At 48.9% G+C, this 27,020-nt stretch overlaps 1 protein-coding gene across 1 annotated transcript in view; it reads left to right on the top strand.

Annotated features, from left to right (window-relative positions):
- The first annotated feature begins 6,965 nt into the window (after positions 1-6,965).
- The window catches only part of BCAP31 (B cell receptor associated protein 31), a 37,637-nt gene continuing 17,582 nt past the window's right edge, over positions 6,966-27,020 (top strand). The window contains exons 1-5 of the mRNA XM_080987464.1: positions 6,966-7,113; positions 9,906-10,066; positions 12,015-12,115; positions 16,879-17,026; positions 24,170-24,305. Coding sequence (XP_080843590.1) covers positions 9,972-10,066; positions 12,015-12,115; positions 16,879-17,026; positions 24,170-24,305 — 480 coding nt within the window. The 5' untranslated portion in view covers positions 6,966-7,113; positions 9,906-9,971. The remainder of the gene's footprint in view (positions 7,114-9,905; positions 10,067-12,014; positions 12,116-16,878; positions 17,027-24,169; positions 24,306-27,020) is intronic.

The following is a 27,020-nucleotide window of genomic DNA, read 5'->3' as shown; positions in this document are numbered from 1 at the left end:
CATAGAGAAAGCCTCGGGGCACCATAGAGAGGACGGTGACAGACGGGCGCTCCTCAAGGCAGCCACTAGGGGGCGCCTGGAAGAATCGCGCACGTGTTTAGCTCTTTCGCTCGCTTGCTTTTGCTCTTCCTGTAAATCGCTCGAATTCGGAGGTTTTAGACCCCGCGAGAGTCCACTTCACCAATCGCACCCACCCAGATAGTCAATACAGTATGTGTCCAGGCGTTCGTCTTAAATCCAGACGTTTTTGGTTTTTTAAACCCATTATTTTGGGGTTGGTTGATCTGACGCATCTATCATTGCAAGCAATGGAGCTGTGGCTTCTAAAAAAACAACGGATGATTTATTTTCTAATTAGAAGACGCCGAGGAGGAGCATGTTTACTGCTTGCAACTCCCCGAGAGAACACAGTTACTGCGTGCTTAATTAATAATAAGTACATGAATGTAGATGACTTTAAAGGTTTGACAATAAAACCTGACGTAACACACGAGCTTAAGAAAATATTTTTGCCATCAGGAACCTCTGTTTGGAGGGTAGGGGGTGGGTGAGAAGGGGGTACTGTTGGATGTCAGTTTTGTTATTTTGAAAAACCAATAACATATATAGAATATATTTTAAAGCAAATTCTGTGTCCTGTTGGGTATGGGGTGTGTGTATGAAAGAGACACGAGCCCTCCTGGTTCAGGACCAATGACCCATCTAGTCTGGCATCTTGTTCTCACTGTGGCCAACCAGATGCCTACCCACAAGCAGGATCCGAGCACAAGAGCACTCACCTCTCCTCCAGTTTTCAGCAATTGGTACTCAGAAGCACTGCGCCTCCAGCATTGAGGCAGAGCACAGCCATCATGGTGTGTGGGAGAATGGAAATTGCATTGCGTAGCGTTGTTAGATCATATCAAAAAGGCTTTCTGTTGTGGGTTCCAGATGTTGTTGGATTTTTAATTTCCATCAGCCCCAGCCAGCATGGCCAGTGGTAAGAGATAATGAGACTTGTAGTCCAAGACCATATAGAGTAGGGATGGGCAACCTGTGGCAACCCTCCAGACCACCAGCTCCCATCGTCTGTGGTCATAGGTCAACCAAGTTCCAGTGTTTTGGAGTTGTAGTCTAAAAGATATGGAAAGCACCAGTTTGGGCAGATTGTTCTAGGCAGTTATTGGGGTACCATTTCAAGCGCAGGGAGCAGCTTCCAACAAAATGGAATTTCACTTCCTTTCATGCCCTAGAAGATGCACAGTTATGGGTGCATATTGAGGGGAAATGTTTTGGCAGCATCAATGGTTTCGTGAGCTCAAGAGATAATGGACATGGTGAGTATGCTTGTGTATGGGGAGAGGATTAGATTATTTTGCTAGCTCAGTAATCCACCCCTACTCAAGTTTGAACACACCAATACTTTATGTCTTTGTGAGTTCCTAAACTATACTCTGAGGTGGCGCTGTGGTCTAAACCACTGAGCCTAGGGCTTGCCGATCGGAAGGCTGGCAGTTCGAATCCCCGCGACAGGGTGAGCTCCTGTTGCTCGGTCCCACCTCCTGCCAACCTAGCAGTTCAAAAGCATGTCAAAGTGCAAGTAGATAAATAGGTACCGCTCCGATGGGAAGGTAATCGGCGTTGCTGTGCGTTGCTCCGGTTTCGCCAGAAGCAGCTTAGTTATGCTGGCCACATGACCCAGAAAAACTGTCTGCGGACAAACGTCAGCTCCCTTGGCCAGTAAAACGAGATGAGCGCCTCAACCCCAGAGTCGTTCACGACTGGACTTAACTGTCAGAGGTCCTTTACCTTTACCTTTAAACTATACTCTGCTCAGTATGTTGGAGTTTCTATAAGAAATAGACAATCCAAAAACTTAAAAAACTGCTAGTGTGAGTAGGTGTACAAAGTTCAGAGCTGGCACCATAGAGATAAAAATTAGACTCTGTCCTGATTGTTATCACTGCGGGTTCTTTAATTTACCCCTCAAATGTCTTTTTAATCTGAAGGAGCTAAAGGTCATAGTTCTTTTAGAGGAAGGAGCTGAAGTCCTCAAAACCCCAATGTCAGCAAAGTCCTGAAGTTTTCCCACCAGCTGCATGCAGGATGCCCATGGATGAAACCCATCCCAAGGTTTGTGATTAAGCCTCAAGATCTCCCAGTTTGCATTCTTTACAAAACAACTGCCTGGGATTTCACAATAACTCAAAGGGTTTCCTTGACTTCATGGCATGTATGTTTTTCACAAAGCAATTTTTTGTTGATGTCATGCTTACATCGCATCCTTATATAACCAAAGGCTAGGAAGCAAGAATGCTGCTATGAGCAAGGACCCCATGACAAGTTTCACAATAACAGCCACATTAGGATCCAATAAAACATTCCTTTCAGGCTTGCTGCTAAACTGAGCTAGCCATGGTGACTGGAGGAGAGTTGGCATGTCCTTGGTGATCAGTCTGCTCCTTTGGCTGTGATGCATGCAAAGTCTGTTTGACCATACATGCATAGCTGCAACACTGCTGCAGAAGCCAGGTCCTCAATGACTGGGTACTCTGCTGTAACTATGGTTAGTATTTGTTCTGATTAACCCAAAGTGCTGCACACACAGCAAGTGTTCAAGAGCACATATGCAAAGTGGCAGGTTGTTAATATGGCAGAGGTAGAAAAGGGGCAGGTATTGTGGCAACGCTCAATTGAGTGCAATGAACTAAGCATGGCCATGCACCTGCATCTCTGCCAGAACCCAGTTCCAGCTCCTATTGGAATCCTCCCCACAGCAAGAACGGGAAACCGGTTCTTGGAAAGGCAATAAAGTAAAAAAAGGGCAGAACTAGAATCTCCTTTTCACTGCAGTGCTTTGACATAAACATGCCTTCCACCCCGCCAAACAGTGTTTGGCTGGCCTGGAGGAGCCAGAAGATTAAAAAGAACCCGGGGATGTGGAGTTTGGACTGTTGGCTGCTGCATTTCCACGTCTCTATCTTTGCACGGAAGAGCCTATCGCCTGCGAATGGGAACCTGAAGTCTTTAACCTGGAAATCACTAAGGCCACTACCCTTTGGCATTGCCGTGGCAACCGAGGTTTCCTGTAGTGTCATGACAGTTGCTCTATTTGTTCCTACAGAGATAAGAAAATGTAGAGTAACACACCATTTAAACTAAAAGTATGAAATTAAATTGACAGCTGCCAGTGGGTCAGAGGTGAAAATTCCTTTTGGTAATTAAACAGTAGCAGCCAATTCAGTTTAATGAGATGAGTACCAATAAAAGCCCTGTTCTTTTTCAAGTACCAGAAACAGAAATCTGTCTAGAACTGCATCCATCTGTTCCTGGTCGCCATGCCACCTTTCCACTTTTTATCACATAATTAACAAATAAAAATAAATTCGGCACTGAGGTTCTGAAGAAAGCAGGAACCACAGAGATACAAATGAGTTTGAGTTTAAGAATTCCACTTTGTGGACCTTGCTTCCAGTTCCACTTTGAACATTGCCCTATGGGGGTCAAGAGCCCAATACGGGATGGGGGGAGCTGCCCCAAGCATGATGAACAGGGCCAGCTCAATACATTTTGGCACCTGAGGGAAACCACAAAATGGTACCCCCTCCCTGCCAGGGAAGAAGGGGTGAGTGAAGATCTGTCTGTGGATTCTGCCACCTGAGGCTGGCACCTTACTTTGCTCATGGTTGTGCCCCAGACAGTTCTCATTTTATAGTATTGTTTCCTTCTCCCTGGATCAGACCAGACGTGTCCATTTTGCAGACTAGTCTTTCTCAGTTAACTTTTGACACTATTCCTCCACCCCTCTCAATCACCCTCCAGTTTAGTGGGGCAGAAGTGAAAACAGCCGTCAGGAGAAAGCAGAAAAACCTAGCTATTGAGGACAGCTGTTATCTGGCAGCTCCACAAACTCCTCAGTCAAAAACAGGGAAGCAAAAGAAATGGGAGTTTGCAGTCTTTGAGACTGATTGATTTGATTAATTTACTTACATGTCACTTTTCCACCATGAGCTGCACCCAAAGTAGGTTACAGGAAACATTCCAAAACATCAAAATAAAGAGCATTGGAAATACAAATATGCAAAATATAGAACATGGTAATAAATTCAAAAATGACAAAAATCAACAATTTGGCAAACAGAACATATTCAATATTACAAAAATATAATTAAAATAACTATAGGAATATATAGCACAACAATGTTCTTTTCGCTGTGAATTTATCTTTACTTTTTTAAAAAAATGTGCTGCAGATGTAGACACAATTATTATCCCCATACTGCAGATTTGGGGAGGGAGCCTGAGGAAGGGGCTTCCTCCGCAATATAGTCCAATTTTATTAGCCCCAGGTTTGTGGAGGGAGCTGAGGCTGCGACCCTATGCACACACCACCAATTCCTAAAGCTACTTTGAAGCTGTATTGTTTATTCACTCATATTAATTTTTTGCCTTCCAAATGCATGTCAAAATGATTTACAAACATACCATAAAACAGCTAACACATATTGTTAAACAGGAAAAAAAATAGCTAAATATTGGTTTACAACAATACAAGATGAGCACCCAAGTTGTTCTTTCAGTTGCAAAAGCTTGTTGAAATAAAAAAAGTATTCAATTGTCTCTGAAAAATACTGTTGTGAGTTTGGGGGGGACCCCCCTAAACCCTAGAAATTAATAAATGGTAGGATTTTATTTGGAGTATTGAAGGGAAGATTGCAGGCCAGCGGAAAAATACAGGCCAAGCTTTCTTTCCAAGCCAGAACCTCACCTGGGATAGAGGCATTAACATGACAAAAAGGTGTTGATGGCTCATTGAAGAGGAATCTTGGGCCTGGATAGATAGAAAGTTGCCAGGGTAACTGGGTGTGAGTTGAAAGGTAAAGAACATCTTTTGCAGGATGTGCTGAGAAGGAGGAGAGAAGAGAGAGAGAGAGAGAGAGCCATCTTGGGCAGGCTGGCTGGGAGAGATGCCTTAAGACTCCGTGGCTGCACTACTGTGCGGGACAAGCTCTGCTGGACACGACCATGATGTAAGATCTGGACTCCTTCCATGCACTCTGAAGGTGTAAATATGTGAATACAGTGGTACCTCGGGTTACATATGCTTCAGGTTACATATGCTTCAGGTTACACACTCTGCTAACCCAGAAATAGTACCTCGGGTTAAGAACTTTGCTTCAGGATAAGAACAGAAATCGTGCTTTGGCAGTGCGGCAGCAGCAGGAGGCCCCCTTAGTTAAAGTGGTGCTTCAGGTTAAGAACAGTTTCAGGTTAAGAACGGACCTCCGGAACGAATTAAGTACTTAACCTGAGGTACCACTGTAAATCATATTTCTTAAAGCTACAACAGTCTCCACTGCGTCTCCAAGGGAGCGCCTGGAACCCCCTGAAATCTTCCTACCACTTGGCAGAGTGGGGGGTGGTACCCAACTTTTTAACAGTACAAACTGCAGCATGTCATCTCACAGGGATGCTGTTGCACAGAAAAGTGGCAGCCCACGAAAAACCCCTGCTGCAAATTTCCACAGAGTGAGCTTTTGATCCCTGCCACTTCACCAGCTCCCAGACTGGGAGGTAAGCTTAGGAGTGTTTGGCAGTTGTGTGGCCACCTGCCCTTCCTTTCGGAAAGGTGGTGTGTTGAATATTGGTGGTTCAAGGAACTTGTGTTGCTTTCAAGCTGCCATGCCCAGCAGACCACTCTCCCCACAATAGGCAGTGGGGCGGGCAGGGAACGAGGGGTGGCATTTTCCTTGGAAGGGGTGGCTGGAGACTGCAGTGTTTGCCTAGCCAGCAAGACCAGGCAAAAAGTGTATACTCCACTGCTCAGTGAAAGCCCACTTGCTTTGCATGTGCAAAGTCCCAGGTTCAGTTATGTCTTTTTTATTTGTTAGTTTAAAGGATCTCAATTTGCTTAGGATGGGGAAGACACCTTTGTGAGGGATGCTAGCTGTTAATAATAGAATATACTGGCCAGCTTTTGTACATGCTATTCCTTTAAAGCCTATTCTGAAGCACATTCTTGCCCTGAAAATATTTGAGGGCACTGGTACCCTGGGGTTGCTGGGGATTGTAACTCTGTGAGGGGTCAACTACAGTGCCCACTGCAGGCTCGCTGCCCAGAGAACGCCATCACCCTGTGGTCTTGCAGTTCACTCCTATGCAAGCTGTCCAGAAGCAAACCCCACCGAGCCAGGCTCCTTTGGGTGTAGCAAGACCAGTACCACAAACTTTATTGTGGGTTAACTTTCCTTTTTGCTTTGTATTTATGTACTTAAGCCTAGATTGGTGTTGGGTGAGTTGTTTGTATGTGTGTGTGTGTGTGTGGGGGGTAATACTCAATTTATTCTGCGTCTGCTAAATTGCTTTTAAAAATATTTACTGGCACACTCTGCATCTTGCACGTTTGTCTTTTCAAGGCTTTGCAACGTTTGCTGTGGGCTGCTTTTTGGGCGCAGCTTATCATGCAAAAGTGGAAAGTTAAGTAATATTATAATAAAAATTGGGGTTGACTTTTAAAAGTCCCAATTTCCCACCAAGGGACCCAGGATCCGCTGCTCGTTATCGGTCAGAGAAGAATGAGTGGAGGCAGGAACCAGTCGAGGAAAGCAAGGCCGATCTGTATTTTTCTGTTGCAAGAATCCCCCCTTCCCATTTTTCTGCGGAGCGTGTGCCCGCTATCTGTATGCATCTTCATTTTTTTATAGCCGCAAAGCCGACTCATCGGCTCAATAGGGCGGCCCCACACTGCAAGCACCCAACCTAAAATGGAGGTCCCTTGGAGGCGCGCATGTGCGCAACTCCAGCCCTTTCGAGAGTCCCAAGAAAACAACTTTTCTGCTCTTTTACGGCGCCCGCTTCCTTTGCCGGGGCTCGCGCTCCCTGCGGAGTCCCTCCCTTTGCATGAGAAGAAACCGAACCAAATAAGAAACTAAGAATAAAGCCGCCGCAGCAAGGGCGGGCGGGCGGGCATGCACTGCGCGGCGGCGGCGGCGAGGCGTCTTCCGCCCGGCTCGGCCGCCCTCTTCCTCCCGGCCGACGAGACCCTGGGATGCCGCGCCCACCGCCGGGAGAGGCGGGGCCTGCCAGCCTTCTAGTTCCGACTTCGGCCGCAGCTGGGCTCTGCTGGAGGGCCTGGTAAGTGGGGCGCCGCCCGGCCGGCCTTCGCCCCGGGGGCAGCGCGCGGGAGCGGGGCAGGGGCGCGCAGAGGGCGCCGGGCAGCCGAGGCCGAGGCCTGCCCGGGAGAGAGGGGCTCCGGCGTGGCTTCTCGCTGCCTCCCCGCCCCCCACCCCGGCAGCCTCCTCTTTCCCCCTCTTGCCCCTCGGAAATCTGGCGGGGGCGGGAAGCAAGAGGCGCGCGCCCCTGAATCCCCCCCATTCCCAGGCGCGGCCAGCCTTTAGTCGCGCGCAATCAACTCTTCCCCACGTTCCTCTTGGGCTGCGTGTCTGCCTGCCTTGCGAGCGCTGCGGGCGAGGCTCGTCGGAGGCAGCGGACGAAACCCGTCAGCGCGCAGGTTTCTCCGTTTGCTGCTCCTGCTGGGCGTTTGTGTGGGAAGAGGCGCGCACAGACCGGTTCTGCAACAATCCTGCCTCCCCGGTGGTTCGCAGGAGCTCTGTTGGATCCTGCGGCTGGTTCTGCTGGCTATAAAGCGTGGGAGAAAATGCATTGCCTTCTTGCAGGGGCGAAACTAGGTTTTATTTCACCCGGGTTAAAGACCCAGACTGGCAAAAGAAAACCCGTGCATTTGCGAACGCACACAGGCTGGTGCCCCCCCCCCCGGAGGCGTCACCCGGGGCAAAAAACCCGGCTAGCCCCCGCCCCCCTCGTAGCTACGGCTCTGCCTTATTGCTCGGACATTTCTAAAGTTTTAACAACCTAGAAGCAAGCTTTAGAGTTAGAAAGAACTCCCCCCGCCGCCTTTTTAAGGCCTTAGGTTTCCATAGGAAACCAAAAATTTGCTTTGCACCTTGCCTTGATGGCTGTGCTCCAAGTACATACTGCTTAGGGAATGATTTTCCTTGCCCTGCCCACGTGTTCTCTGAATGTGGCTGATGGTGTAACACTGGGGGAGGCGGACAGAACTTTTTCTGGTGCTTTCTCTGGGCGTGGAAGTGAGGCAGGGGACGGTAAACGAAACCCCTGTTTGCTGCAAGGGTCTGTTTAAGCCCCTGGTGGGCTATTTCCGCACCAAATGCTCAGATAAAAGGAAGCGAACAGGCTGTGGTGACCCCTCTGCTGTCCTGGCATTTATGGGCCTGTTCCAGGGTTGCCTCCATGCCTGCACTTTTTCAAATAATATGCTGAAATAATTGGAGAAGAGCTTTCTAGTCTCAAATGCAACTCATCCACTGGGTCTTTGCAAAGGTTGTAAAGGTAGCAAAGGGTGAAATATTGCTTGCTTCTAAACACTGATGCTTGCTGTGGGGCTGGAGGCCTGCAAGTTGTTACTGAATGAACTGCCTGTTAGGTGGGGCACTAGCCTGGTGTCCATGGCAGCATCACTCCCTAAATGTTTGCGCAGGAAAGATGGCACTGAACAGAAAGCGCTACTTTTGTTTCTTTCCCTAAAAGAGTTTTTCTTGGGGTGTCAGACCCTTCCCCAAGGCCCCTGCTTATTTGCATTAGACTGTGCCTAAAGCAGGGATGGGAAACCTGTGGCCCTCAAAGTTGTGGAGCTACAAGCCTGGCCATCGGTCATTGGCTGGGGCTGATGGGAAGGAGCTGCAGTCCAGTAACATCTGAAGGGTCACAGATTCCCCCAACCGTAATCTGAAGGTAAAATCAAAATGGAGATGGGGAGGAGAAAGAGGCCTTGATCTAAAGAGACAGCAGATGATTATCAAAGGGCATTTAATGTATCCATCTCTGTCTGGATTGCAAACAGAGAAATCTCCCATGGAGCAAGCTGTGTTAAGAATATATTTATTTAATATAAAGAATATATTTATTTATTTAAGCCATTATGTATTTATTTAAGCCATTAACGTTTTTAAGTGGTGTACATAAAATTACAGACTAGGACCCTCCCTATTTTTTGTGATTGTGTTGTTCAGTTGTCAGTTTTTTAATTGTCGTGACTCGCCTTGCAACCTTAGGGTGAAAGGCGGGTACTAAATTAAAATAATAATGATGATGATAAACTGTACAAAGATAGGAACAATCCAAATTATCATAAAACAAACTATATAACCTGTATTTTGGGCAGCTCACAAGGTACAAAAGAATAAATGCTAAAATGTGAGGATGAACCTAATTCCCTAAGGAAAAAGAACAAACTTGTTCCAGCTCTTGAGCAGCTTAACGACATGTTCTGACCATTGTGCCAAATACATTGGGGGGGGGGTTGATGTGGGTTTCATGAACATTAGAGACTTTAAGTACATCGGAGCCCTGCTGGATCAGGCCAGAGGCCCATCTAGTCTAGCATCCTGTTCTCATAATGGCCAAACCAGATTCCTCTGGGAAGCCCATAGCAAAGGCAACAGCACTTGCCCCACTTGTGGAACCCCAGCAAGATACACCGCCTCTGATCCTGCAGGCAGATCCTGCCTGAGCTTACTCAAAGGTTGTCCTCTGAGATGGCAGTGAACTCGCATGGTATGTAAGCTTAGCCAGTCTTGAAAGCAGAGGGGAAGAAGCTGTGGTCCTCTAGATGATGTTGTACAACTCCCAGTGGTCAACCCTGACCATTGACCATGCTGGTTGGAGGTGATGGGATTTGGAGTCCATTGCCATCTGGAGGACCATAGGTTACCCAGCGCTGCCTAAATAGATAAGGGGGAACCAATAGCTGAGGCTTCTCCCTCCTTCAGTGTGCCATACAGGTTAAACCTTAGCTTTGGAGTTGAGCGGTTGTTGCTGCGAGGGTACAAGATAGGGGATTTTGCCCAGCAAATTTCATATTCAAGTGTCTTCTCTCTCTCTTCCAGCTAAGAATTGCATCCTAGCCGTGAAGTCTTCAGCCTCTCCAACGTAAAGTCCCTTCCAAGCGTCTCATGATGAGTCTCCAGTGGGCGGCTGTGGCCACCTTCCTCTATGCAGAAGTCCTCCTCGTTTTCCTCCTGTGCATACCCTTTATCTCAGCAACAAGGTGAGCTGAGGTGGGGATGGGATTGCGGGGGAACCTAGGAGCCTTTCCAGGCCACAGCTGTTGTGTAACACAATTAAGGACGCAATCACACCCTCTCTCGGCCTTGGTTTCTAGGATGTTGCAGGAGGCAGATGCCTGTCAACGAAACAGTGGTTGAGTGATTAGCTCTTGCAGACCGATGGGAATTTATTTTTAATACCTGGTTGTCACTGGAATCTGTGAGAGGAGACAAGGAGGTGGATGAAAAGTCACTCCCATTTATTTAGCCAAGTTCCTTATTGTCAAACGTCTGCTAAGTAGCTCAGGGGGGTTGTGGTTAGGAAATGGTGCAACAGCCCTTATGTAGGACATAGTTCTTGGACAGTGTTCTTAGGAACCACCCTATTCTACGACACTAATTTATTTTAAGCTGATTAAAATACCTATTAAAAAGTGCTGCAACTCTGGGACTTTATAGAAGGGCGGCTAAGTAATTTTTTATTACTATTACAAAGGTTGATAGTAAAGCTCACCGTCAGGGCTGTTTGTATTCTGATGCACTAAGAAATAAAATTCTGTAGCCTGCTAAGTCCAAATTTTGCAGATTCTGCAGCAAGAAAAGCCATGTTTTGCTACATAAACTTGTAAACGGTGTTTGGAATTAGCCAGTTGCGACTGGTGCGGGTTCAATTGTGACCACATGGAGATCTCTGGATGCCAGGCTGGCGACTGAGGAAAACAAAATGCCACTTCGAGAAGAATCTGAAATACTTTCCCTGAAGCCTGAATTAGATTTATTCTGAATTGTTTTATTTGATGTTTTAATGTGTTGTAAAACACAGAGATTTGTTCTTTAAAATACAAAGCAGTATAGAAATGGAAATAGTAATAATAATAATAATCGTCATCGTCCCATGGGGTGGGTGGGGAATGGTGCCATTGGGGTGACCGCAGCCTTGGTTTAAGGTGCCATTTGGCGATCTATATCTGAATTTCTAACACTCGTAAACTTAGTTTGCATAATTCAGTTAATGAAATCCGATTGTTGATGGAATCTTTTGTGTGACATGATTGGAAAATGAGAGGCAATTGCTTAAAAAATACTTTTGTGTTTGGTGCCATGTGTCACAATCCTTAAAATGACCTACTTAAACCCTGCATAGTTTTGCTAATCTAACTTTTTGGGAGAAGCGAAGAGCTGCCTGGGACACTTCAGCTCTGTCTCTAGCTCCTGGAAGCCTTCCTTGGCGGCTCCTCTGGCTTTTGAGACTTTCGTAGGCACTACTCACCTTACAAACATACTTTCCCAGCTATGAGGCCTAGAACCTTAGTTTTCTTTTTTAAAAAAAAATATATGCAAGACTCTCAGGAAGCTGAGTTCTCTTCCCAACATACACATTCCCCGCCCCCCATTCCTTCCTCCCATCTCCTTCTGGCATCTCTTCCACTGCTGTTTAACCCAGACAGAAGGCTGTCTGGGGATGGGGAGGAAAGTGGCTTCTTCATTAGTTGCTTGGCAATTACCAAGTTGTCTCTTGATTTCTTCTAGGAGAGTTACACTCCCTCCAAGGCATTGATGTAGCCCCAAAATGCCTTCTGCCTGAAAGTGCCTCCATGGTGTCAGGTTAGGCAGAGGTAACCGGGGAGGTGGTAAATCCCTGGAGGTGGGGAAGGGGGAACCTAGAGCCTTCCAGATATTGCTGAGACTCCCATCAGCTCAGCCAGTGTAACTAATACTCTGGGATGATGGGAATGTTATAGGCCAACTGCGTTTGGAAGTTTACCATAGTAGTCTTGGTCGTCGCTTGTCCACAGCCTCCTAAATAGCCCAAGAGAGGAAAAACTGGGCCCTGCCTCCATTTTGCTTCCCCACCCATAGCAGAACAAGCTGCTGCCTGTGTTGCGGTCAAGTGTGTTTGTGTTTGTTGCCTGCAAAGCATTGATCCTAACCTCCAACCTTCTTCCACAGATGGCAGAAAATCTTCAAGTCCCGCTTGGTGAAGATAATGTTGGCCTATGGGAATACCTTCTTTGTTGTGCTCATAGTCATCCTGGTCCTGTTGTTTCTTGGTGAGTGGAAGGAAGCCAGTGTGCTTGGGGTGGGTGTTCTCGCCTCACCCACTCATGGGAGCGTTTGCTTCTCTGCCTGTGCCTGCCAGGTTCTGGACAGGTCCCCAGGGCCTTGGGCCACTTCTTCCTCCTGTGCTCTCTGAGCTGCTCATAGCCCAGCACTGTGACAGAAAGGGGACAGGAACGTGGCTGTGGTTCAGGGCCTTTCTCCACACCCGCTCAACTTTATCTTGGCTAGTGATTCAGGAGAACCACCCTTTCATCTCCCTCCATGTAGCTGGGGTAGGGCTTTGCCCAGAGTGCTGTGCTGGGTTTGGCCGTGAAGGATTGAGGTTCAAATGCTGCCCAGCCATGAATTTTCTTGGGGTCTTCCTCACAGGGTGGCTGTGCAATCCAAAAGGCAATCAGAAGCAGTTCTGTGCTGTGGAAAATCCTAGAAGAGTAAGAGTTGAAGATAAATCAGAGGAGAAAAGCTGGTGTCAAAATATTGGGGGTTGCAGGTGTGAAAGTGGTGGAGATGACAGACCTCTGCTTTATAAGTACCTTCTTTCAACTTAACTGCTCAGGACAGTTGAGTAGACAACTCTGCATCAGCAGCTGGGCTAGGATGCCAAATATCTTTTGTGTGGGTTATGGCAATGTATTCTATTCAGATGGGGGGTGGGGGAGAGACCCTGGAAGCCTTGTGAAATGAGGCTGCTCTTTTGACCCCTACCTCCACTACACCAGTTCCACATAAAGCAAACCAATTTGTTTTAAGTCCCTTGCATCAGGGCATTTCAGGAAACAGCCTCCTTCATGTGATACTTGTCTGCCTTCTGAGGTCCTCAGCAGATGCTCTGCTCTGCCACTGTTATAATAATTTATAGTAATAATTTATTATTTATACTCCGCCCATCTACCCCTACATGGGGCAGAGCCTTTTGGGTTGCTTCTCCCAGATGATGGAACTCCATTCCCTGAAGGGCTGCCTTGGCCCCCTCTCCCTGCTCGCATTTTGACAGTTGACCATAGCTGTCAACTTTCGGATATGAAAATAAGGGGTCAGCAGCCTCACCTGTCCCAGGGACAGTCTACAGGATATCTAACAATCTGGGATAGCAGCAGGAAGCAGCAGGAAACGGCGCTGGAATAAGGGAATTTCCCGCCAAAAAAGGGAAGGTTGACAGCTATGCACTTGGCCCAGCCTTTATGTAGTTCCTTTGTGGACAAGCTCTCCCCTGGATTGTGTGCATGTCGCTCCTGATCCAGTTTTATGGTGCAGAATTCTATATTTTTAAAAGATAAGGTTGCCGGCACTTTGAAGGCCTTTGAGATGGAGAAACGGCTTAGAAATACAGTGGTGGCTCGCGAGACGAAATTAATCCGTTCCGCGAGTCTCTTCGTCCTGCGGTTTTTTCGTCTTGCGAAGCACGGCTATTAGTGGCTTATCGGCTATTAGCGGCTTAGCGGCTATTAACGGCTTAGCGGCTTTAAGAAAAAGGAAACAAACTCGCAAGAACACGCAAGACATTTCGTCTTGCGAAGCAAACCCATAGGGAAATTCGTCTTGCGGAACGACTCAAAAAACGGAAAACTCTTTCGTCTTGCGCGTTTTCCGTCTTGCGAGGCATTCGTCTTGCGAGGTACCACTGTAAATTGGATCAGAAGTTGGGCACATTCTTACCTCCCCCTCCATTAAGATAGATGCTGTGGCTGGGCTGTTGTCTTAGAGATACTCAATTTCCCCTAAAGCAAGGATGGTCAACATGGCGCCCTTCAGCTGCCCCTGAACTACAACTCCCATCATCCCTGACCATTGGTCATGCTGGCTGAGGCTGTTAGGCGTTGCAGTACGCCAGCACCTGGAGGGCACCATGTTCTTTGTCACTGCCTCTAAAGTCACCTGCAGTGATGGCCCAGAATCCAGCGTTCTAGCCAGCAGCACATGCCCAGTGACAGGTAGGCTGTTCCCTGTGAAACATTCCTGGCTGTTCTTCAGCAGGTTTCTCTGCTTCTGGCTCCTTTGGCAAGAGAGACTCTGCAGCGCAAGAGTGTTAAAATGGCACATGCAAGCTGCAGTTCATGCAGAGATTGAGCTTGCAAGGTATGCAAGAAGTTGGCTTCTGCTGTCCCCTGGAGTTTTCAGTGGGACAGTGAGGGTGAGAAGTGCACTTTTCTGTACAAATCCCTTTCATGGACTCAGCATTGTAGAGTTGGAAGGAAACCCTGAGGGTCATCTAGTCCAACCCACTGCAATGCTGGAATGCATTTGTTTTATGAGTGAGTAGAGCACCATCCCATCAGTTTGTGCCGTCTGGCTGTTGGGGCTCCCTAGGGATGGAGCTGATGGACTTGTGTGCCGTATTCCACACAAATGCAGAAACTTATTATAGAACCAAAATGAGACTTGTTCATGTGGCACCACAAGAAGGCAAGTCCAGGCCATGGGTCATCAGTCAGCCGCCCTGTTTTAGGGAATGAATTCAACATAGAGCCAAGCGGATCGCTCTGTCGGCTCACTCATTTCTGCTTTCCTGATGAAATGAGCTGCCTTCTCCTCCACCTGCCTGCTGTCCCAGTGGTTCTCCTGACCCCCAGAGCCAACTGGAGGGGCAAGCCCCATTGCGCTAGCAGAAGAAGTTGTTGCACAGGCTTTTTTTTCTTTTCTTTTGAAGAGGCTTTCTTGTAATAATTGTCAAGGGCAGGGATAGGGCACTTTTTCCTCCTGGGGGCCACAAAATGGGCATGGCCAGAGGCAAAAAAACGGGTAGGACCCCAGACATTACTCACTTGCATATAGCAGGCTCCATTCAAGTCATGTAAAATCCAGGGGTTCCTATGCAGACCTCTCTATTCTCAGTTCCAGTCAGGCAAAAGTCCTCAAGGAGACAGTGGGGCAGGTGCTAGTGTGGGCTGTGTCCTGGAGAGAGTCATGTGGGCCAGATAGAGAGGTCTTGGGGGTAGATGGGTGTGCACTTGGCCTCTGGGCCTCAGGATCCCCTACCTGGCCTAGGAGGAGGAGAAATTCAGTGCTTTAGTTCTCAGTCACTTCAAACTTTAGTTACCTTTATCCTGCTAACCCCATATATTCTTGAAACCTGACTATCATATTTGACCCAGACTGGATGATATCTTTGCCATGTGACTTGAGCTTGATTTTCCTTCTGGAAATAACAGCTGTGGGGGTTTGACTTTGGGTAGGATTTGTGGGGTGAGGGAATTGTCCCTTCTCTCCACACATTTCCCCCCTCAAAATTGCCTCCCAAGCTGCTTGTGGCAAATCACACCTTTAGGGGCAATAAGCAGAAGAGTGGCTTTCTAGCAAGAAAAAGGCTGTGGAGTAGGTCACCACCACACACACACCCCGATCCATGCACTGTGATCCCCATCTGAATTGCACCCCAGCAATTTCTGCTGCTAAAAGAAAAAGAAGCCTGGGCAGCACAATCATGTGACCAACGTATTGCCTGGTATTGGAAGTCCGCTGCTTTTAGAATACTTGGCAAGGCTAAATATGTGAGGAAATAGTTTCACCTTTAGCACAGTCAGTGAGGAGTCAAAACTTTATTTTGCAATCATGCATTGCCATGACTTAGGCTGTCAAAATGGCTTGTAATGTTAATACCCAAATAGCATTCGTACTGTCTCAGAATGGAACGGAATGAAGGAGGGGTGACATTGTCTTACATCTACACAGACCTTTCAGCTAACATTGGCTTAATTCTCAAGCATGAGAAGCAGGGCCCTTCCGCCCCCTTCTAATAGTACCTCTGTTTCTTTGATGCTCATGGCAGCCATTTTGTGCTGGCACCCACAGCACTTTGGTATAGATCCTAGAACCGGCACCTCATTATCATTATTCTTTTAACCAAAAAAAAGCCCTGAAATATATGACAATGGAGTGGAACTGACAGATTTCTCTCAGGAGAGAATTTAACTTGGGCGCCATGCTGAATATATCCTATTCCTGGTGACAGCTGATCTTGCCTCAGATGATCATGATTACATGAAGTAACGTCTCATGTGTCAATCTTAATTAATGTGGTGGGTGGCAAGTATAGGAGAAAGAGCTCATTAAGTGGCTTCCTAGATCAAGGCCACTGAGGGCTTTAAAGATTGGAAGCCGACAACCTAAACTGGGCCTGAAAACAACCTGGCAGCTAATGGCGCTCTCCTCAGAGACTGGGCTGGGGAGCGTGTGACCCCCCCCCCCAAAGTAGTTGTTGAACTACAGCTCTTATCATCTCCAATCATTGGCCATGTTGGCTGGGGCTGATGGGAGCTGGAGTCCATAAATAGCTAGAGAGCCACAGGTCCCCAGCCCTGCTCTGAAAGGTGAGATACGCTCCTGGAGGTTAGTTCTAGATAGAAATTATGCTACTATATTCTGGACCAGTGGAAATTACCCAGAGGCTCCTCATGGTAGGAGGGTAGCAAAGCGTTGCATTGTGTGGGGGCAGCTGAAAAGCTTGTTTATGTTCCCATCAGTCTAAGACCTGCTTTGGGGACCCTACCGTTGGTCAGTGGGACAGCATTCTCAAGTTGGCATGACCAAAACCTACCTCCATTTTATACTTCTGTCTGGAACACATGCTGTTGTGGCATGATGGCTTTTGGTGGAGTCTTGTCAAAGACTGCAGCTGGATTCATGGATTCATGGCAATGGGCTGGGCTTGGGACGAAATCTCCAGAAACCAACCAGAGCTTAAGTTCAAGCAAGGCTTGCAAATAAATTGTCAGTCTGCGGAGCTCTGACTCGTATATAAATTTGTGACTTGCAGATGCCATTCGTGAGATCCGGAAATATGACGATGTGACCGAGAAAGTGAACCTGCAGACCAACCCTGGGGCTGTGGAGCATTATCACATGAAGCTCTTCCGAGCCCAGCGGAACCTCTACATTGCTGGCTTCTCGCTGCTGATGTCCTTGTGAGTACCTCAGGGGCACTGCTGAGGCCAGATCTGGTGGTGGGCAAGCTGCGTGGCCAGCCAGAGTCATCACCCCTGACTATTAGCCATGCTGCCTGGAGCCTGATGGAAACTGGAGTCTTAACAGCATCTAGAGGGCCACCATTTCCCAATCCCTGGGCCAGATGCTTGGGAATCTGGGTAAGGCTTGGATACTAGGTTTGAATTCAGGAGGCACTGGAAATAAGGCATTGAGGGGAGCATCAGCTGCAGCCAGATTGCATCACCCTTAGCACCCACTTCTTGCCAGTAAGAACCAAATTATTTACTTTGTGGCCCTTGACGTAGTTCTTGCACATAGTAGCAAAGAGTTCTCTTGGGAGCATCCCTCTCACCGTTTCAAGGGTGGCCTCCATATATTCTCCTTTACAGAGAAAAGCTTCTAGGCAGGCTTTGACATCTCCCCTTAATGACGCTTTGCCTGGTTCTCTTGCACCGTAGGTGTTGGCTGCAGAGCTGCATAAAAGGTAACGGGACCCCTGAACATTAGGTCCAGTCGTGGCCGACTCTGGGGTTGCGGCGCTCATCTCGCTTTATTGGCCGAGGGAGCTGGCGCACAGCTTCCGGGTCATGTGGCCAGCATGACTAAGCCGCTTCTGGTGAACCAGAGCAGCACACGGAAACACCGTTTACCTTCCCGCTGGAGCGGTACCTATTTATCTACTTGCACTTTGATGTGCTTTCGAACTGCTAGGTTGGCAGGAGCAGGGACCGAGCAACGGGAGCTCACCCCGTCGCGGGGATTCGAACCGGCGACCTTCTGATCGGCAAGTCCTAGGCTCTGTGGTTTAACCCACAGCACCACCTGAGAGGATGGCAAAGCTAGAGGTGGGGAGACTCTGGCCCACGGGCCAAACGTGGCTAGCTAGGCCTGCCCACTTGGCCTACAAGGCTTTTTTGTGAATCTAGGCCCAGCGCCCCACATACATGATAGCAGGTTTGGGACAGGTAAGGGTGGGGTTTCAAAGGAACAACCAGGAGCTTAAAGTGGATTCCTGACTGTTCTTTTGCTGGAGCAAGGGATACTCCCAGTCATGGCATCAAATGATGGGCAGTAGGAACGCACCTTGCTTGAGGTGGGCATGTGGTTTCTATTCAGTGGAAGCTGCTTCTCCCTTTTTACAACTGCTCTTTGAAGCTGCCTGTGCTTCTTTCAGCCTACAGAACATGGAAGGCACAGGGCTGGCAATGCCTCCTGCGCTGTGACGCCAAGTTTGGGAACCCTGCACAATGAATTTGGAGGGGTGGCCAATCATCTGGTGTTGTCTGCCTCAGAGCTGTAGCTATAGGAGGCGGGGGCTAGCCAGGGTTTTTGCTCAGGTGAAGCCTCCAGAGGGGCGCCATTGAGGCTCCCAGGCTGTGTGTGTGTGTATGTGTGTGTGTGTGTATGCAAATGTGCATTGGGGGATTGGGTACCCAACTGAGTCTTTGACCCAAGTGAAATAAAGCCTAGTTTCGCCTCTGGGATGGATTGCACCACTCACCTGTCAAGGTTGGCCCCCATAGTGGACGAAAAAGTCTCCCCACCCTTGCATAAGCAATGCAATTAACCTTCTGCAGTGTTGTTCGCACGGTGCATGCCCAGGTTGTCTCAACAACTGTGAGATGTGCAGATTGGCAGGCAAAGTAATACTAAAAATTACTCCCTGAAGATAGATTTGAAAACCACTGCTGTACAAAAAGGAGGCACGGTTTTCATCACATTTCCCTGCTCTCCCTTCTGGAAGCTTTAACAATGAGCGTGATGTGAGCTGCAGAGGGGCTTGCCTCTTCTCCCTGCTCCCATTTGTGTTGCTCTGTTTAGGTCAGGGCTGGAGAACAGCATCTAGAGCTGGCACCCCCAAACTCGGCCCTCCAGCTGTTTTGGGACTACAACTCCCATCATCCCTGACCATTGGTCCTGTTAGCTAGGGATGACGGGAGTTGTAGTCCCAAAACAGCTGGAGGGCAGAGTTTGGGGATGCCTGATCTAGAGGGCCACACTGGTTTCCTGTCCCTGGTTAATAATAATAATAATAATAATAATAATAATAATTTTTATTTATACTCCGCCCTCCCCAGCCAAGGCCGGGCTCAGGGCGGCTAACAAGCAATAATAAAAACAAGTTGAATGAATACAACTTAAAAACAAGATTAAAATACAACATTAAAATATTGAAACATTAAAATATTAAAATGCAGCCTCATCACAGGAGGAGAAAGGAAAAAGAAAAAAGAAAGAGGGGGAGGGAATCAAATTGGCTCCAAGCCAAAGGCCAGGTGGAACAACTCTGTCTTACAGGCCCTGCGGAAAGAAATCAGATCCTGCAGGGCCCTGGTCTCATGAGGCAGAGCGTTCCACCAGGCCGGAGCCAGTGTTGAAAAGGCCCTGGCTCTGGTTGAGGCTAATCTAACTTCCTTAGGGCCCGGGACAACTAGGGTGTTGCTGTTTATGGACCTTGAGGCTCTCTGTGGGGCATACCGGGAGAGGCGGTCCCGTAGGTACGAGGGTCCTAGGCTGTTTAGAGCCTCACTGGGTGCTATCTCTCTGTTTCTTTTCTCTCTCTGTCTGGGTGGCTTCCATCCCATCAAAAGCTTATGCTGTAAAAAACCGGTTAATCTTCAGAGCAGGACTCCTGTTTTCAGCATCAGTCTGGCACAGCAGCCTAGCTCTTTTGGAAGGCCTCTTGGAGGAGGCAGGGTGTCAAAATTTCTATACAGCTACATGATCTGCAAGAACTATGTCAAGGGCCTTACTGACAATTTGGCCTTACTGGCAAGAAGTGGGTGCGAAGGGTGATGCAATCTGGCTGCAACTGATGCAACTGCTCATCTCAATGCCTTATTCCCAGTGCCTTCTGTATTCCCGCTTACTATCCAAGACTTGCTAAGATTCCTAAGAGGTGGCCCTCTGGATGCTGTTGGACTCCAGTTCCCACAAATAGTTCTTGTTTTTATTAGGTATTTTGTGTTTTTATTACGTATTTTTATGCTTTGAACTGCCTTGAGATCTTCAGATGAAGGGCAGTATACAAATAATAATAAATAATGGGACTATGCAGTAGCTGGGCATGCACTGCTTGCTCCCTCTTGCCTCCACTTGACTGTGAGGACCAGGTGGTGGTTGACCAAAGACCTCCTGTTTCCAACCCCTGTTGCATACAGTGGTACCTGTAGTTAAGAACTTACGGTAATTTGTTCCGGAGGTCCGTTCTTAGCTTGAAACTGTTCTTAACCTGAGGTACCACTTTAGCTAATGGGGCCTCCCGCTGCTGCTGCCACTGCACAATTTCTGTTCTCATCCTGAAGCAAAGTTCTTAACCCAAGGTACTATTTCTGGGTTAGCGGAGTCTGTAACCTGAAGCTTATGTAACCTGAAGCGTATGTAACTCGAGGTACCAGTGTATTCTGTTTGCTGCTGTTTAGACTAGAGTCAAGTACAGTGGTACCTTGGGTTACATACGCTTCAGGTTACAGACTCCGCTAACCCAGAAATAGTACCTCGGGTTAAGAACTTTGCTTCAGGATGAGAACAGAAATTGTGCTCCGGCAGCGCAGTGGCAGCAGGAGGGCCCCATTAGCTGAAGTGGTGCTTCAGTTTAAGAACAGTTTCAGGTTAAGAACAGACCTCCAGAACAAATTAAGTTCTTAACCCGAGGTACCACTGTAGTTGCAGAGGCTGAAGCAGCCTGCTGTGCTCTCTCTGGCCACAAGGTGGCAGGCGTGCATAATCTCTTACCTCTTACTGAAAATTCCTGAGGATGAGGACAGCAGCTGAGTCTACAAGCCAGTAGAGTAGACTCTTCAGAGTTGGGGATTAAGCCACAAAGTGATGCCCTAATGAGCACATGCCGGACGCTTTCTCTGGACAGAACCACCACTTCTGGGCACTTGGACTGTAGTGAGGGCCAGGCAGCCCTTGGCCCTTCGTGCCAACTTTTTCTTAAGAAGCTTCTGAGATTAACAGTAAGAAGCCTAAAAGAGATGAAATTCCAATTCCTAAAGTTATTCTCTCTTCTCCTGCCCACATAATGGGTTTTTATGTTTGCTATTCATTTTGCAACCTGTTGAGAGTCAGACCATTCGTCCATCTAGCCCAGCATTGTCTGCACAGGCTGGCAGAGGCTGTACAGGGTTCAGCCAGAGGGTGTTCCTAGCCTTACCTGGAGGTGCAGAGGACTGACCCTGGGACCTTCTGCATGCAGAGCAGACGCTCCACCACCGAGATGTGGCCCTTCCCCCAGCGGAGGAAGATGGCCTCATGCGGAGTTAGAGCAGCTGTCCATCTAGATCAGTGGTTCTCAACCTGTGGGTCCCCAGATGTTGTTGGACTACAACTCCCACCATCCCTCAGCTCGGGCCTTGCTAGCTAGGGGTGATGGGAGTTGTAGTTCAACAACATCTGGGGACCCACAGACTGAGAAAGGCTGATCTAGATTTTGCCACGCTGATTGGCAGCCACGGCCTCCAGGGTTCAGGTGGGGTGGGGGGCATTTCTAGCCCCACCTGGAGATGCCACTTGGAGATTGAACCTGGGACCTCCTGCTTCACCCCTTCTCCATTGCCAGTGGTCCTTGCCGTTGGCAGCAGCTGCTCACAGAGGCCGGCTGAACCAGGGCTCATGTCCTCTTGGCACTGTGAGCAGGCTGCGGGGTCTCTGTTGTGTCCACTACGGTGCCTGTCCAGCCAGCTCTCTGGTTTGATGAGCAGCCGCGTTTGGCCGCACAAGACAGCTGGCGAAGGGTGTGAACAATGCCTGTGGGCCATAAATCAACAGCCTGGGTGCAGAGTTGCATACAAAGGGAATGTGCTTGACTGTGCAGCTGGGGCTGGAAGTAGGGATGGGGGGGGGGGAGCTGTCGGCTTCCATATCTTTTCTGTGTGTGAGTGTCTGGCCAGGAGGCAGGATGTTCTGGTCTTGTGAGCTCAGCCCTTGGCCTTCGGGCTGCAGCTTCTCAGCTCACTTTCCCTTTCATTGTTGCAAAATGTGTTTGTTGTCCGTGCTCAGAATGGCTATACAGAGGGAACTGGGAGTCCTGGGCCAGATCTCACTCCCATAACGCTTGTCCAAGGTGGCTTTGCCCTTCCCTTGCCCTTGAAAGCACGTTGACTTGCAAGGCGGTTATTCAGAAAGGTACAAAGCTTGCCCTTCCCTCTCTTGTGTCCTCGCTATCGAGAGAAGCTTTTTAAAAAACGGGATGGAGCATTTTCTCCAGGCGAGAGCTGCAAGCCACCCTGCGCTGGGCTTCAGTTGGCATTGAAGCACTCGAAGGGACTGCCAGCGTTCTCTCGTTCCGCTTTGTGGCTTTGCGATGGCAGCTCTTGCAGCCAGAGGAATCTGTGCTGAGGGCCATCTCTGCCTTGCACTGGGTTTATTGCCACCTCACTCCCTTCTCTGACCAGCATTTCGGTCTGTGGCTTCTAACAGACAGTGGTCATCTGGTGGTGGCAAAAGCCTGTTTGACATCTGGCCAAGGCTGAGCTTTGTGGGCGCCACTCTTGGCCTGTGTCCTGGCACTCCCTTGTCACGATCGATCTGCTTGGTGGCTCCTGGATGTGGCAGCCTTCCTTCCCCATGGCCAATCCAAGCTGCCGGAAGGGCTTGCGTAAGCCTTGCAATGTAGCGCCTTGCAGTGACTCTGGGGGCTGGCTCTGCATGGTTCCCTGTACATTAGTCTGCCTCCTGTGGTGCCAGTGTGGTGTAGTGGTTAAGAGCGGTAGTCTTGTAATCTGGTGAACTGGGTTTGCATCCCTGCTCCTCCAACATGCAGCTGCTGGGTGACCTTGGGCCAGTCACACTTCTCTGAAGTCTCTCAGCCTCACTCACCTCACAGAGTGTTTGTTGTGGGGGAGGAAGGAAAAGGAGAATGTTAGTCGCTTTGAGACTCCTTAGGGTAGTGATAAAGCAGGATATCAAATCCAAACTCTTCTCTTCTCCTATGCTGAAAAGGAGCTGCTCCTTGAAAGGGTGACGTGCAGTGGCTTCTTTCAAGTCCAGGAAGCATTGCTTCATTGTTCTTGCTCCTCTGGTGGGAATGGGGCAAGAAGTGATAAGGCTAAGATGGAGGGAAGCAGTGGTGATAGCAGGTGGAGAAGAAGCTGTCTCTAAGCTGAGAGCCCTGGTGAGCAACAACCTCGTAAGAGAGGCCATATTTTGATACAAACAATTGCAGAAGGGCTGGCAGAATGGGTTCTCAGTGTGGAGCTGTGCCTGCATTGGCAGGGGCCACAACCACTTCCTGACTTGGGAGGCAGCAAAGGCTTTGGCCAAGCGCTCCACAGATCCTTCTGCCTTTTGCTCTCCTCTGTCTTGGTGTGGAGAGAGAACTCCTGTGCTGCAGAAGCTCTGCTGGTCAGGGTACAGACGATAGTGGGCTTGATGGACCAATGTCCTGACTCTGTATAAGGCAGCTTCTTTTATCAAAGGTTTGCGGAACCTTGACATGAAGCAGGAATGGGGATCCTAAGTAGCTCTATGGATAATGTTGGACTCCAGGTTGTGTCAGCCCCAGCCAGCTCGGCCCGTGGCCACGGATGGTGGGAGATGGTGGTCCAGCAATATCCAGAAAGTCACAGGTCCCCATCCTTGAACTTTTGATGTGAAGCACAGTCTTCTCTACTGCAGTTAAACTCATGATCCTGTTGATGGCAAGACCGGCCTTCCATTTTCTTACCGGTCTTCTCTGGTCAGAGACATTGTTAGGCCTCGCTGTTCTGTTTTCCCCAACGGGTATGCATGGCTCAGTCGTTTTATGACTTGAGGTGGGGGCTTCAGTGATCCAGCTGATAAAGCACTACTGGGTTCAGATTCAAGTCCCACCTGGTTAGCCTTGGGCAAGGCCAAGTTGTGTTCCTTGCTTGCTTTCCCCAGTATGCAGAGACAGCCTTGGTGGGCAAGAAAGCTACTGTCACTCCCGGTTTCCAGTACAAAATCCTCGTTTCCAAGGCCAGTTGGGAAGCCTGTGACTGACCTGGAAATTGAACCCGGTGCTTTATCAACTAGGTCACTCCAGTTCCCTTTACAGCAGACCCAGATCTAAAGACCTCTCTGTGTGTGTCTTAACTCTCTTGTTGACTTGGTTTGCGATGCCCTCTTTGAGCCACCTTCTGCCTCTGTCCTTGCAGTCTGCTGAGACGCCTGGTCACCCTCATCTCCCAGCACGCCACCGTCCTGGCTTCGAACGAAGCCTTCAAGAAGCAGGCAGAAGGAGCTAGCGATGCGGCCAAGAAGTACATGGAGGAGAACGACAAGCTAAAGAAGGTATGGTCTCCTGCCTGGGCCAGAGGCACAGGGGAAGCTGCCGTGGGGCAGTTTTGACTTTGTCAGATTGCTGCAGTGTTGTTACAAATGTGAGTTTTGAGGCTCCCCTCAGTTTTAGCAGCGGGTGGCCCTGCTGGATGCTAGTCCCTCTGCTCTTGAGGAAACACAGGTGCAGTGGCCCCTCTGGGCAGTAGTTTGCACACTTCCATGCATCCTCAGACTTCAGAGGTCTGATTTATGGGTGTATTGGTTGGTGTCTGTAATCCTATAAGGCTCTGAGACTGTCTGTCACACTATATACCCGGTCCCCTTTTATGGCAGTAACCTTACCCAAGGGGTTAATCGCCCACTGGTGCCTTGTTTTTTCAGGAATACTTGGTGGGTGACTTTGACCTACAAGATTGCTGCACTAGCAAATGCCAAGCATTTGAAGCAGCTGGCATTGCAACCCGCTCCCTCGATAGCCTGGTGTTGGTGAGAGGCTTGCTGGCACCTAAATATGGAGTATACCTCAAAATGGGTTCAAGATGGTGTTGGCTAACCCTCCAGTAGCCAAGGCACACTTTCTGAATTTACATGTGAGGCAGGCTTTGTTCCGTCCACCACATTTTTCTTCAGTGAAGGCGTGGGGAGGAAGATGTAGCCCACTGTGGCCTACCTGTGACCAGCAGGTGGTCTCCTGGGGCTTGGGGACCCTTTCTTGGCACCAGGAGACATCTGGAATTGGACCTGGGACCTTCTGCATGCCGAGCAGGTGACCCCTCCAAGCCAGTGTGGTGTAGTGGTTAAGAGCGGTAGTCTCGTAATCTGGGGAACCGGGTTCGCGTCTCCGCTCCTCCACATGCAGCTGCTGGGTGACCTTGGGCCAGTCACACTTCTTTGAAGTCTCTCAGCCCCACTCACCTCACAGAGTGCTTGTTGTGGGGGAGGAAGGGAAAGGAGAATGTTAGCCGCTTTGAGACTCCTGAAGGGGAGTTAAAGGCGGGATATCAAATCCAAAATGCTTCTTCTGCGTTTCCTGGAATTGCCTCCAGGCAGAGGTGTTGTAGGTCAAACTCTTCTGGGCAGGGGTATAGCGCCATTTGCCAGAACCAGGGGTGGCGCAAATGCTCACCAGTGGGAGTGGAGCGCATTCGCCCAGCTCTTGCTGCTGAACGCTGCCAGGCAGGTGCTCATGCGCCGGGCAGGGGAGGGGCACAGAGGGTGCTCTTTGCCCTTGGCACTCACCCAGTCCTCACTGCCGGAGCCAGGCAGGGCGCGACAGAGATGCTGGTTTGCTCCCCTCCAAGATTGTGTGCCAGGGCCATGACCCGCCCCATCTCCTGGATGGCAAATAGCTTTGCTGATTTTTTGCCTTGAGAACACTGGGATGATCTAATGAAGGAGCTAAGCTCCTCTGAAGCCTTACCTTCTGACTACTGGAAATCTTCTTGCTTGGTTCTTTTAAAAACAAACTCCCAAACCTTTCAGCATCATGCATGGTGCTTGTGACAATCTTGCAAAGGGAAACTATAACTGCGGCCCTCTGAACTGGTGTTGAACTACAGCCCCCATCATGCTTGACTGTGGGCCATGCTAGCTGAGGCTGATGGGAGTTCCCCCCCAGAAATATCTGGAGTGCCAGGTTCTCCATCCCTGGTATAGGACATTGTGCTCTGCCAGGAGAAATATTACATGGTGGAGGTCACCATCTCAGCACCCACAAGCAAGGTGGCACCTGGAGAGGCTTTCATTGGTGCCTTTGGGCAGGGGCTCTGGACTCTGAGCTTTCCTTTTTCTAAAGAGGCAAGTCTCTTGCCCTTCTAGACAGAGAAATAGGAGGCAAAATATGCAGGTACCTCGTCTAAGAAATTTCTGTGAAACAAGATGGACTGACTGCTCCAACCATTTTAGCCAATGAGTTGCTTGGACACCAGTTATTCCTGTGGTCTAAAGAGTTGCTGTTTCCCCTTCCTCTTCTGTGTTCTTTCCCCGCTTCAGACTTCTTTCCAGGTCCTTGGAATTCCTGTAGTTTCCATTCCTTTTCCCCAGCAACCAGGATGCATTTTTCCTGTGATCAGTTTTTATGAGATCAGGGTAGTCCCTAGGAATCATTTTCTGCAAATAATACTACACAGTGAGTGAGTGAGTGTGGGTGCGTGCTGTGGAATCCCTCCTCCCCACCGAAGGCAAAGGTTAGAACTTTGCAACAGGCTGCGCCATCTCTCCTTCTGTGTGGGAGATAAGAATTCACTGCAGTACAATTGTGCACATGTCTACTCAGATGTAACACAGGAGGAAAGTGTAGTTTGGTTGGCCAGTCGCTGCACCTCTCAACGGCAAACTTTCATTGAGACCAGAAACCGTTGCTTTAGGGTGGCTGGGTGTTTTTCAGTGTGTGTTTCTGCAAGCTTTTGAATTGTAGAGTTCACTGTGCATTTATTTTTTGAAAAACAAAACACCGTGTGTAAGCTGGCAGCAACGGAAAGGCACCCCCATGAAGCAGGGCACTGTGTAGTCTTGCACTTAAATGATGAAAGCGGTAATAACCAGTCTGCACTAGTGATTTTGCACCCTTCTACTCAAGCACAGATGCCCAAGGCCTCTTCACACCCGTCTCGCCCTGAGGGAACAAGTACCCAAATACCTTGGGTTGCGAACGCTGCAGGTTACGTCTTTTCAGGTTGCGTCCCGCGGCGACCCGGAAGTACCAGAAAGGGTTACTTCTGGGTGTTG

This window comes from Podarcis pityusensis (assembly GCF_964106645.2).
Source record: "Podarcis pityusensis genome assembly, chromosome: 17".
Taxonomy (NCBI): Eukaryota; Metazoa; Chordata; class Lepidosauria; order Squamata; family Lacertidae; genus Podarcis; species Podarcis pityusensis.
Note: the sequence above shows the minus strand (reverse complement) of the source record. Positions and strands in the feature narration are given on the sequence as shown.